Below are 13368 nucleotides of genomic sequence, written 5' to 3'. Positions count from 1 at the left end.
ATTGTATGATTTAATTTCTAATTTTTCGATAATAAAAGTGAAACTGATCATTATAAATTAAGCAAATAATGTATAAGCATGTAAACGAAATGTCAGTATTTATGTTAGGATATTGGTAATCAACAATCGAAAAGGAAACAACATTCTTGACATATTCTGCACTACAGCCTGAGACACTTTAGTGCGACTTTAGTGTTCTCCCCTTTCTTCTCGATAGCACTGAGAGTAATAAGCCTTCAACTTTTCCTCCAGCTAAGAGGATATTACCAAGTATTTATAAGATGTAGATTATTTCAGAAATAGCTTCCAGCAGCAGAAGTAATATTTAGATTTTTTTAAAGAAAAACAAACAAAAATAATACTACTGAACTTTCTTTTGTGTGATATGCATATAAACAAATTGCATGGTGAAAATATAGCACATTATTTCTAAAATTTCACATAATTTCAGCGGACAGTAGAACAGCTGGTTTTAGATTGCAAATAAATAGAACAGAATTAGAAGCTTCACGGTACAATCTGATTGCCGTATATCTTTTGTCAAAATGGTAAAATGAAGTAATTGATTTTGAATGCTGTCTAGAAAAGCTTTCAGACCTGTATAGAAATTTAGAGTAGTTATGCAATTGAGTTCCAGGAGAGAATAAGGAGGTGGGGGGGGGGAGCATTAGAAAATCTTCAAAATGAGCAAAAATTTTGAATCATTCTGTATATGATATTTTTCACATATTTTCAACATATCTACGAGGATATGCATTAGATATTATTGTAATATGCATAATACAAATAAATAAATAAAAGACCAAGGCGAAGAATCACTGCTAAAATATCATTGGATATAAATTTTTGATACCAAAAAGACACAGTCGGAAACCTAGTAATGCAATATAGCATTTTAACATTTTTTTATTTTGTCTTTATGAATAACAAAAAATCATTTCTAAAACTGAAATGTGATGATCCATATAATGCTATTTGGCTAAAAACGAAAGCAAAAGGACATATTTATTTCAATAAATATTATTTAAAAATATAATTATTTGACATAATATTTTTAAAGCAAACATTTGAAAATTCTGAAATTCGAAAAAAAATTATTCAATTATTATATGTAAAGTGAAAGAACAATCAGTGCAACTCTTCCGGTGCACTGATTTGTAGAATAAAATACACCAAATTTACTATCACTAAATAGATTCATTGCAAAAGCTGATCAGTGGGCATTTCAGGATTGATTTTTTTTGCATATGTGAAATTTGTTTCAATTTTTGGGAAGAGACACAATAAATCATTTTAGAGGCAAGAAAGGTCAAATAATTTAGGACAGTAAATGAATTTCTAAGCAACACAATAGACGTAAAGATAGGGGGACACAAAGGTCACTCAGCAACAGTTAATCCACTAATGGCTATAGAATAGCCGTAACGAGATTAACGGCGGAGGAAGGTAATGGCATGATAAAAGGTAGAATGCCGACGAAGTTTTGATCCATGAAAAAAGCTAGGGAGAGCTGACTATATCATCCACACCAGCCTGTTGGGAGGTTAAGAAGGGTGATGGTGTGATTGTTTGTGTAAATATCTCCCTGTATGTGTGGGTTTTCTAGAAACTGAAAATGATAAGGAACCATCTGGAAGGCATGTGATAAGTGTATCCAGGAAGGGCAGACAGTTATTAGCTTCCAGTTCCATTGTAAAGTGAATTTTTGGATGTTGGCTATTTAAATGTTCTAAGAATGTTTCCACTGTCTCTCGGCCATGTGGCCAAATAGCAAGCACATCATCAACATAGCATAGCCAAAGTGTTGGTTTGAGAGTGGCTGTGTTGATTGCTAGTTTTTCCAGGTGTTCTATGTAAAAGTTGGCTAGGATGGGGGGGGGGGGGAAGGGGGAGCCCATGGCTGTCCCATCTATTTGTTTGTATATATTTTCTTTCCATGTGAAATATCCTGCATGTATTGTGAATTTGAATAGTTCAAATATATCGGGGGGGGGGGGGGGGGAGTGTGACTTCAGTAAATTGAGGGTTTCTATTAGTGGTACATTTGTGAATAGTGAGGTGATATCAAAGCTTACTATTAAGTCTGAGCTTTTTAGGGTATGGTGTTGTAAGTTGCTTTTTAGGTGGGCTGAATTTTTGACATAGGAGGGAGAATTGTTTGTGAGAGTGGCTAGTAGCTTAGCTAAATGTCTAGCCAGTTTGTATGTGGGACTATTTATACTGTTCTCATTTGGGCATAAGGGTGTACCTTGTTTGTGAATTTTTGGTGCTCTATAAATCCTAGGTGTTTTAACATGGAAGATCTTGAGTTTGTTTACTGTCTTTGGGCCAGGAAGTGACTTTTTCAATAATTTACGTGCCTTATTCTTTTATGTGTTGGTGGGATTGCGATCTATAATTTTGTATGTTGACGGATCTTGTAACAGTGTGTGCATTTTATTTTCATATTCTGTCGTGTCCATCACCACGGTTGCATTCCCTTTATCTGCTTTTGTTATGATAATCTGGCTATTATTCTGTAGCTCTTTTACAGTAATGATTTCCTTATGTGGGATATTATTTTTGGGAGGCTTAGACTTGATTAGGATGTTGGCCACATCTAAACGTATGTTGTTGGCTATTGTTGGCGGCAGGTCGTACATTCCCCATTTGATGGACGCCATTATTTCAGCTTTTGGAACTTGCTTGGGAGTCACGGCAAAATTGTGCCCTCGACTTAAAGCACTAGTGGCTTCTTTGCTTAAGGTGAGCGACGATAGATTCACGACAACAAAGTCTTGTTGTAATTGCAGTCGTTGTATAGTGTTGAGTTGTTGGAGATTTTCAAACTTATTTTGATGCCAGTTTTTGACTAAGTTGAATTCTTTTTTAGCCATTGCTTTGGTGATGTTATCTAGGTTAGTTCCGTATTCAGAATATTATGTGGTGATTCACATAGTGCGTTGATAGTTGAATTTGATTTCGCTAATTCCAGACGAGTGGCGTTAATCTGTTCACGTAATAGCGCTACACTCGCTCGTTTGTAAATGCGTTAGGCTTTGGCCGAGTGGAACTTGTTTTTGATTTTAACACAGTTTGGTATTAAATTGGCGTCTCGGCACATCTTTAAGAAGGCTAATTCAGTTGCCGTGCCAATTTTAACTTCCACTTACCATATTGTCGTGTCTTACGTACAATATCGTCTCCGTGAAGAATCCTTAAACGAGTAGACAGACTTATGTGTTCGTCGTACATGTTGTTTGTATCTTAACGGTATATATTAGAACACAGAAAAATAAATAATTTATTTATTAACTTATTGCTGATATTTCGCTGGTGATATAACCAACTATAACTAACTCTAGTCTTTGTGTTGCTGCTACAATTTTGTTTAACTAATCCGTTGATTATACCATGTTGTTATAGTCTTGCGGATTGTGACAAACTGTGTTTTGTGCTCTGAAGTTGCTGGTTATATCGCCAGTGAAATATTAGCAATAAGTCAATAAATTAATTATTTACTTATTTTTCTGTGTTCTAATATATACCGTTAAGATACAAACAACATGTACGACGAACACATAAGTCTGTCCACTCGTTAAAGCTTAAAAGTGTTGGAGAAACTTTTTTAAGATATGAAAAATGCATTCTGAAATGCTTTTAATGTATTGGAAGGCAATTTTACGTGAGTCATTTCTTCTAATAGAGGATGGAGAAAAGTAGCTGATAATCTTCTCTGTTTGTTTTGGGATTGTAACTGTTCAGAATTACCATTTCTCTGATTGTAGATTTTTTTTTTTAAAACAGTTTGGATTAGGGACAGATAATATGAGCTTTTGAAAGGTTTAATTTAATAATACCATATTTAATAATAACAGCATTTAATAATACCATATTTCTTTGAAGGCAGAAGTATTATGGTTGTACCAGATACAGCTAGAGAATGAAAGTTTGCAAAAAAAAAAAAAAAACAGATGTTGACAAGGAACCATCCAGTTTTCTTTTTACTAGGGCATGTAGGGATGATATAGTCCATTTGAATCAATTATTTACTCTGAATTTCATTCTGTGATGAAGGATATTGATTTTTTTGTAAGAAGGCTTCTAGTTATTCATGTGAATTATTCCAAAGAGAAAAACATCATCCTATAGTGAAGATTTTTGATTAAACAGTAATTGTTTCTTCTAGTTCTAAACAGGAATTAATTGCACAAGCACACTTAATTTGATCTTAATTGTATTGATTTTTACTCAGCTGTCTCACAACTGCATACAGTGGGGGGGGGGGGGCGTCTCCATTCTTCATACCTTCGTTGTTGTTCGGTTTTTAATTTCTAAATGTAATACACTGATGATGATAGTTTCATCAGTCTTAATTATAGAATTTTTCAACTGTATTCAGTATTATAATGAATAATAATGAATAACACATAGTTATCCCTTAATTACCATGTCCATTTGGTTTCTCCTCCTTTCATCTTAAAATTTGGTCTTGAATTTTTTTCCTTTGGCTACTTGGTGCTCCAATTCCATTGGAGACACAGTTGTTATCACAATTGTCTTGTATTCATCAGTGTTTGAATACTTTATTATTGTATATATGGACTTTATAACATAATTTTTATTTAATTTTTATGTTTGATGAAGGAGGAAACACATTATGTAATTTTTAAAGATTAGCATGTAGTAGATGAATTTATATCTCAAAGACATACTCTACCCTCCTGTGCAATAAACATGTACAGGCATACCACGACTTACGTGAATTCGGAGTTATGCGGTTTCTTATATGTACGTATTCCCGTCCCACTTCACTCTAACCACTAGTCGTATCTTTCCGGCGCTGGCTGCATTTGCCAGTGTCGCACATGCTGTGAACAAACACTGGTGTGTTTCGCATGGTCTCCATTCATGCACGATTTTTATAGTCTACAAACCTTGCGATTGTTTAATGTTATGTTCTTGATAAAAATTTTATCACATAAAAAATAATAATGTCGTCCAAAAGAATCAAGTCCGATTTTTCTACAGCTAGCAAGAAAAGAAAAACATTGGCTTTGGAAACAAAGCTCAACATTATTAAGGATTTTGAAGCCGGAATGACAATTTGTGAGCTAGCAAAGAAGTTCGATCTACAGGAATCCACAGTAAGAACAATCATAAAAGAAAGGTTTACAGAATTTGGAGGACATAGATTCTAACGAGGAACGAATTGTAGCCACAGGGCAAGGAATAAAAAAAATCATTAGCTTGCTATGAAGAAATTTTGCGTGACAAGAAAAATGCATTATGCCGTCAGACGAATCTATTAGATGTTATGAAACCATCGACATCGAAATAACTTTATTTTTTTTATGTATGAAAAACTACAATTATGATTATATTTCTTAAAAAATATAGCTGTTTTTGTAAACCTTTGGTCCCAATTATATGTTTGTATATATAAATTCATACAAACTTATACCCCGAGTTACGCGAATTTGACTTACGCACTTTTTGTTGGTCCCACCTACCGCGTAACTTTGGGGTATGACTGTACTGCCAATTTCAGTGCTGTTGAGTCTCAAGTGTTGTGTTTTCCTGACTTGGTGTTGTGTAACTTATTCAGATTCTAATTATTTTAATAATTCAGATTTTTTTCAAAATGTGAAGGAATACCCATCTTGAAGTATTTAAATCACCATTATTAATTCTGATTTGTAGATGATGTCAAAACTGTGAGGAACTGGTGATTTCTTGATTTCTGGTTTGAAAAATTTGGAGGGATTCTTTTTGCTGTGTTGATATCTTTCCTACTTTTCCAGATATAATCATTATTAACAGATTTCTTTATTAACCACTAATCAGAGATTAGCACATGGTTAGTTTGCCATCTAAATAGATAGATCTCCTTGCCACCAATTAATTCCAAGCAATTATTCTTCAAACTAAAATACATGAACTTTGTTCATGTACTTTAGTTTGCAGATGCATGAACTTTATTTCAGTCTTCTTCCTCTTAATGCCCTTATAACTGCTGAATATGTTATATGTCCAGAAATACTGTATCCAAATGATGCACCCACCATAATTTATATTCAGGAAAAATAGTAGCATGGAAATATTTCATTCTGCAAGAAAAAAATTAATGGTTACCTTATTAAATTAGTACTGCTTTCTTCTTCCTTTTCCCCTCTTTTATCTTGTAGCGGCAAGGATTTTCTATTCATTTAATCGCAACTGTATACAAGGCTAAGTTTAATCAAACATGAGGGTAAAAGGGTTTTATGATATGTTCTTGTGGTTATATTAGTTGTTTTAATATTACATTTCATTTAATATACAGGGAAATTTCCTTGCTGAATGGTCCCAGTAAGATTTATGGAAGCATATCCTCTTCTCAAGAGAAGAGGATAAGAAAAATTATTGAAGGACGAATAGAGGATGTCAGGATTTTCACTTTTAAGACAAATAGTTGAGAGAAATCATGGAAGCATATAGAAGGATCTGTATTTGAGTATATCTGGGAAAAGCATATATGACAGAGTCTTGTCTTAAGCTTTTCATGAACCATTGAGGTTCTTTAGCTGTGGACTTTACAACTGTGACTGTTGTAAAGAACCGGCCCCACGAACACATGCCTCCTATTGTGTCCGATGTCTGTAGATGCATGTGTTCATGGGGCTGGTTTTGTCTGTGCTGGGGGAATGAAGAACCCAAGTTTCCGGGTAGGGAAAACTCCCTATCTCCATACGAGACTGGCTAACTCTTTAGTCAAAAGAGACCAGTTAAAGGTTCCTCACATCTTGGAAGGGAATCGAACCCTGGTCTTTCCTACCAAAAGGCTTCATCTTTACCGACTGAGCTACGGAGATTCATCATATGACAAAGTGCAAAGAGAAAAGTTTTCAAAAACACTACACATCATCATCATCACGCTTTTCAAGGATTTAGGCTTAACGTGGCCTGTTTTGGCCTTAGAAGTCATCATCGTTGAATCTCTTTAGAGGATGTCCTGGTTTTCTTTTTCCTAATGGTTTGTAATTTAATATTTCCTTTTTCATTCTTTCAAACGTGTTCAATCCATTTATATGATGTAAATGGGACATTATGCTGAGTGGTACAGAGTTTAAGACAACAGAATCAAAAGAGGTACAGGAAGAAGGTTGGGTGTATAATCAAATCATGTAAAATCAAATCAAATCAAATCAAATGATGTAAAATAAACAACAGAGTTGGGAATAAGTTTGTCAGCTGTCCTTTCTAATGACTTGAAAAATATTTTCCCTTCTTTATTATAACCTTTTGTAGAACCATAAGCACAAATAAGTCTCATTGTCCAGTTCTCCAAAATGGAGAACTGGACAATGGTTGATGTTGCCTGCCATTTCAGAATATTATCTATATGCTTAGTGTTAAACACTAGCTATTCCTTCCTCTCTTTCATTATTACCTAAATATAACACCTTGTAGTTGTTATTTAGAAGAATCTCACCTGGAAGAAGTAGCACATTGACATAACTCCAGTTATGTCAGTGTGGTACTACTTTAAATTTTCTGCTCATTTCATGTCTTTTTCATTGACACTTCTTATGGTGATTCTGTCCGCACGGTTAGCCTAGTAGCTTTGCACTTCGCAACCATATGCCTGGGGAAGGAGTGTCCTAGGTTCGATTCTCGTCAGTGATTGAGGAGCTTAAGGATCTTCCTCAGCCATAGCTATGTTAGCCGATCTTGGGCGTGGACAGCAAGGTTTTTTCCTGCCAGTTTATCCTGCAAGCAGGCAAACCGGCCCTTGGACACACATGGATTATAGTCAGGAATACTGACCCAGCCATAGGCCTGATTTGTCACTATGCCGGTTCCAGAACCCAGATAAAATATTATTATTTTTGGGGGGGAGGGGGAATGAGATGGTGCCATACATTCCCATAAAGGGAACTACTCAGCCTAATAATTATTTAATTAACTAATAATTAATTAATTAATGGTGATTCTGGCTGTTCAGAATTCTGCTGATGTTGAGTTGGGAGTTTTCAGTATTTAAACTAGGAATTGCTCCAGCCAACATGGCATACGACAATGTGAATGTCTCTTTTGCGGTTATCTGGGTTTAACTTAAGTGACCTTTCACTTAGTGTGTCTGTGTGTTTGGAAAGGACCATATTAAATTAGACAAATTGTATAGTATAGTTGTGAAAATGAATGCCACTGTGAAAGAATGTTATTACAAATAGTTATCATTCTATGATTATCTATAAGTATTTTCTTGTTCATATTATTTCGAATTTCTTTCCTTCGTAGAGGACCAACTGATATTTTAAAGGCTCTTGCTTCTACAGTTAAGAAGGTATGTTCATTAGTAGTTTATGAAATGCATGTGTTTCTTATTATTTGCTTATTTTGACAAATTCATTGATTTGTACTTCTTTTTATTTCAGGATATTACAGGCTTCCATTATAAATACCATGATGATCCTTACCTTCTCCCTACAAGTAATATAGCAAAGGTTGGCAGATCAGTTAATGGTCCTCATATTTATTAAGAGTGAAGCTTCATGTGTTGTAATTTAGGTTTAAAAATGTTAAAAGTTTGGTTTTAGTATAGGTAATGCTAGTTTTCAAAGTTGTAAAACTTTCTGTAATATGAAAAGAATTTTGCTTTAAAAATGAATAATTAGATTATGAAAAACTTAAATTCTATAGGCTGTGAACATACATCCTGAAGTTGCATTAGTTGTGATCATCTAACATAAATAGACACTAGTTTGGTATCTATTTCTGTTATAGTTTTTTGTATTCATAGTGAAGAATTTATGGAGACACAACACGTGTTAGAATTATTACTTTACTTATCATTAAGAAAGTAACATATCTAGCCCGACCTCTGGTGGAGGACAAAAAAAAAACTATTTCTAAAGTCCTCTCGTATTAAGATTTTCTTCTGTTTGAGGTTATTCTGGATTCTCTACGGGTTGAAGATGGGTCCTCCAAATTTTTGGAATGATTAATCCATTATTCTTGTTCAGATTTGGATGATGTTTCAGCATTTCACAGGGGGAATTATAGTTTTTTGGTTTGAGGCTTGGGTAGATACCTTCATTAGAGCAGTGATCTCAGCTGATCTTCCCATGCCATCAGAATCAATCTGGAGGTTTTTTAAATAGATCATTTACAACTTCTGCATTCAGGAGAAGTGTTGAATTTAAAATGCTTCTCTTCCTGCCATTGTTAGCAAACATATCATTTTGTGTTATATAGCTGATGGCAGCTGAATCAGCTTAGATTGGTGTTTATATGAGGCATTGGTCAGACCACATATGGACTCAGATTTTGTCACCTAGTTTTCATTGTGATGTGGAAACTACAGAGAGTCCAAAGATGAATGATCAAAGAGTTATCAGGACTCTGGAGTGTTTGTTATTAAGAGTATTAAGGAGTGTGGATTACAGACCTTCAAGTTAATTAAGGGATTCTACAGATTAATACAGAAGGAATTATAAAAAAGAGTGGATGTTATAACAACAGGCCATCCATGGAAGTTGTATAAAGATGTGGTAAAGAAGGGTGCAAAGAGTAGATTTTTTTACATGGAGAGTTCTTAGTGAGCGGAATGCATCGTTGGAGTTGTAATCAGAGATTAGCAACATGGTTAGTCTGCATTGTGAATACAGGTGGTGTAAAGAGCTTCAAAGTTCATTATGATAGACGTGTTGCTGATTGCATGGGCCTCCCACAATGAGTCTCTTGGCACCCAAAGTAATAATAATAATCATTATTAAGAGAGAGCTCCAGAGAGTCATGGACTCATCGAGGGAGGCCACATACAACACGCACCAGCTGCCATTCTTATTCTTCAGTTCATTCACACTTCTTGCACACACAACATCCAATGGCAGTCCATTCTGATCACACACCACTGTATGAGAGAAAAATCTGGCTCTTACCTTCTCCTTAGCAGCATTCATTCTCAACTTCCAAGGATGCCCTCTTGTCCTTTCATAAAATGAAAATTTCCATCAACTGAGATCCTGTATGACTCTTTCAAAAGTTTGTACATCTCAATCCCTCTTTCTCCTGTTTGCTAGTGTCTTCATAAACAGTATTCCACAATCGTGATATCATTCTCATTACTCTCCTTTGCACTCTGTGCAATGGAAACCAGGAGACCAGACCTGCACACAATATTCCAAGCAAGGTCTTATCAAAGCTTTGTAAAGCGGCGAAATGATATCCGTATTTTTGCATGTGAGCGTTAGTTTCAGCATTTCAGTTATCTTTTGAGTTGTATTTGCGATCTTTGCTACATGGTTCCTGAACTTCAACTTCCTATCTACTAACACTCCAAAATCCCTAGCCCAATCAGTTTTTTCTAGCACAATCTCACCAATATAATACAACATTGGATAGCTAATCATGCCAAAATGCATGACTTTACATTTACTGACATCCATTTTTCCATGCCCACATTTCCAGCCTATTCAAATCATTCGACAAGTACTGCATATCAGCAGCATTCCTGATTACCCTACCTATCATTGTCTCATCAGCAAACAGCTGTATGTCATCTGTCAAATCCTTCCCCAAATCATTCATGTATAGCTTGAATAAAAGTGGATCAGTTACCTTAAATTACCTTAAATTTTGCAGACTCACATCCCCCATATACCACTCCTTGATATCTGTCAGTCAGCCATCCTCTTAACCACATTAATATTTTATGATCCAAATCCATATTCTCCAATAATAACAATAATTGATCCAATACACAACTGTCATGATAGATTGGAAAAAAAGACCTGGACAAATTGGACTGCAAAACTAGAAAATTAATGACTATACATCACATCCACGAAGTGATGTTGACTGGTTGTACTTACCAAAGAGAATAGGTGGACGGGGTCTGTTGCAAGTGAGAGACTGTGGAAGAAGAAGAAATTAGTTTAAAAAGTTACATCGACAATAACTCTGAGCAAATGCTTCAAGCAATTACACAAGAGGGCCTTCTAAAAGCAACAGGAAACAAATCTGATTACAAAAAGGAAGCAAAATAACCAATATCATCATCATCGACAACAACCATAGGTCTGATGCCATCTTGATATGATTCTTCCATTGCATTCTATTTTGTGCAAGCTGACTCAGTTTGTGTATAGAGTTTCTGCACCATTTGACAATGTCATTGCCCTTCTCTGTTTGGTGTTCCTTTTTTGTTCTTTCCTGCAATCACCCCAAAAGCAGCATTTTTATTTTCCTTGCATCGTTCATTCTACATATTTGGCAAATATGTGTGCTGGAAAAAAAAAACCCTTGCACAGCCAATTTCTTTGAGATACTGAGAAAAGGATATATTATGGAAAACAATATGGATATATTAAAAAAAAAAACAGAAGGATTTATGCTAACAGCTCAATAATAAATCAGCAAATGCAGATTATGTGATCAGAATGATGAGACTGCAGAAAATGTAATCAATGCCTGCAGCAGGATAGCTCAAACTGATTCTGAATATCGCCATGATCAAGTGGCCAAAATAATGCATTGTCATGTATGCAAAAAATATGGCTTTCCTGCTTCTGATAATTGATTGCAGCATAAAATAGAAACTATTGGAAAATGAAACAGCAAAAATTCTCTGGGACTTTAGAATACAAACTGATCGGCATTTGAAACACAATAAACCTGACATCATAATTATTGAGCATCGACAAGTTTCGATTATTGATATCGCCGTGCCCAGTGATTACAACATTAACAACAAAGATCTGTAAAAAATTACCAAATATCGAGATCTGGAAATCAAAGTTGGCTGGCTGTGGCTTACACACACCAAAGTCATCCCAATAGTTATTGGTGCACTTGGGGCAATTTCGAAAAAGCTATCCAACTATTTACAAGAATTAAACATGAGCGAAGTGACCACATATGATCTACAAAAGAAGGCATTACTTGGAACAATCCATATTTTATGATGCTACCTGGCAGACTATTCTTAGATTCTTGGGTAGAATCTGAAATGCTCCGTATCATCAGTCAAATTGTTGTTTGCATGATATCTTGTTTTGACTGTGTATAACAATAATAATAATAATTTTTATTTAATAATATCAATGATAATCTTATTGTCTTTCAGAATAGTTACACTTTTTTTTAACACCATGATACAAAAGTTTCATTGCTGAGTACTTTATATTTTATTCTCCCTCAAAGAAATTTCATGTACACAAAAGTGTATAAACAAAATTAACACTGTAATACAAACATTTTTTACAATAGGTATAATTGATATATGTAATTGAATAATAATTTTTTTAATAACAATATCAGTGATAATCTTGTAGTTCTTCTAGAATAGTTGCACTTTTTTTAACACCATGACAAAAGTTTCATTGCCAAATACTTTTTTTGTTACAGTAAGTAGAATTAATACATGTAATTAGTAATAATAATAACAATAATAAAAATTGTTAATAATATTTTTTACAGTGACAAGGATTATTATTGTACAGAGTATTTGCATATGTGCAATGAAACATATCAGTATATTTTCTGTAGAGTATACAAAGATTCAGTACAAAATGTAAGGTACATTAAAATTTTTTTTTTGTATAAATATGAATATACATTTTTAACTAGCTAAATATTTATACATTATATACACTATTACAACACAGTAATACAGCACACAATTCACGATACAATTCAATAATAATAATAATAGTTTTTTTTTTAATTTGACAAAGTGTTATCATTATCATACAGCCTATTTACATTTAGACTACTCACATATATTTTTGGTTAGTACAGAATGTTATGTAATAATAATAGTAATAATTATCGGTTAAGGTATTGTGCCCTGGAATTACAAGTTTGCTGTAGTGATTGGATAATGATGATTAGTTGATTAAGCCATGCTAATCCCACCTATTTAGAAGCCTGGGGGTTAGCTATTATGCAGAGAGTGAGATTAGCATACACTCTTTATGTTGTTTGGTATTTTTTGTGAATGAAATGTAGGTGTTGGATGCTAGTGATTTGTCTCATGGTCAAGATCTCATTTAGAACAGGTGAAAGTTTTTTTCGAAACTAAATTTTCTCTTTGAATAACACAATGCACAAGCAGCATTTCAGGATTGTCATCCTTCATTAATTTTAAACAGCCACGTTTCTTGCCTATCATAACAGGAGCACCATCTCTAGCACGAGATGTAATATTTTTCATTGATATTTGAGCTTCATCTAAATCATTTTTGAGTTTATTATATATATCAATGGCAGTAGTGGTGGTTTTCAAAATGCTTCGCAGAACAACATCTGTTCAGTAAAATTCACCATTGTCAACATATCTTACATCGGCCATCAATACAGCCTCTCTTACAGTTGATTCATCCATCTGTATTGAGAATTTCC

General features: G+C 34.3%; 1 protein-coding gene across 1 annotated transcript in view; it reads left to right on the top strand.

Annotated features, from left to right (window-relative positions):
• Positions 1–8504, top strand: part of LOC150107137 (small ribosomal subunit protein mS39-like) — an 82716-nt gene extending 74212 nt beyond the window's left edge. The window contains exons 4-5 of the mRNA XM_090391633.1: positions 8263–8308; positions 8400–8504. Of these exons, the coding sequence (XP_090247759.1) occupies positions 8263–8308; positions 8400–8504 (151 nt within the window). The remainder of the gene's footprint in view (positions 1–8262; positions 8309–8399) is intronic.
• Positions 8505–13368: the final 4864 nt, after the last annotated feature.

Source organism: Typopeltis vanoorti, chromosome 4 (assembly GCF_054136105.1).
Source record: "Typopeltis vanoorti isolate ZY-2024b chromosome 4, IOZ_Tvanoo_1.0, whole genome shotgun sequence".
In the NCBI taxonomy this organism is placed as follows: domain Eukaryota; kingdom Metazoa; phylum Arthropoda; class Arachnida; order Uropygi; family Thelyphonidae; genus Typopeltis; species Typopeltis vanoorti.
The sequence above is the reverse complement of the archived record's forward strand: the minus strand, read 5'-3'. Positions and strand labels throughout refer to the sequence as shown.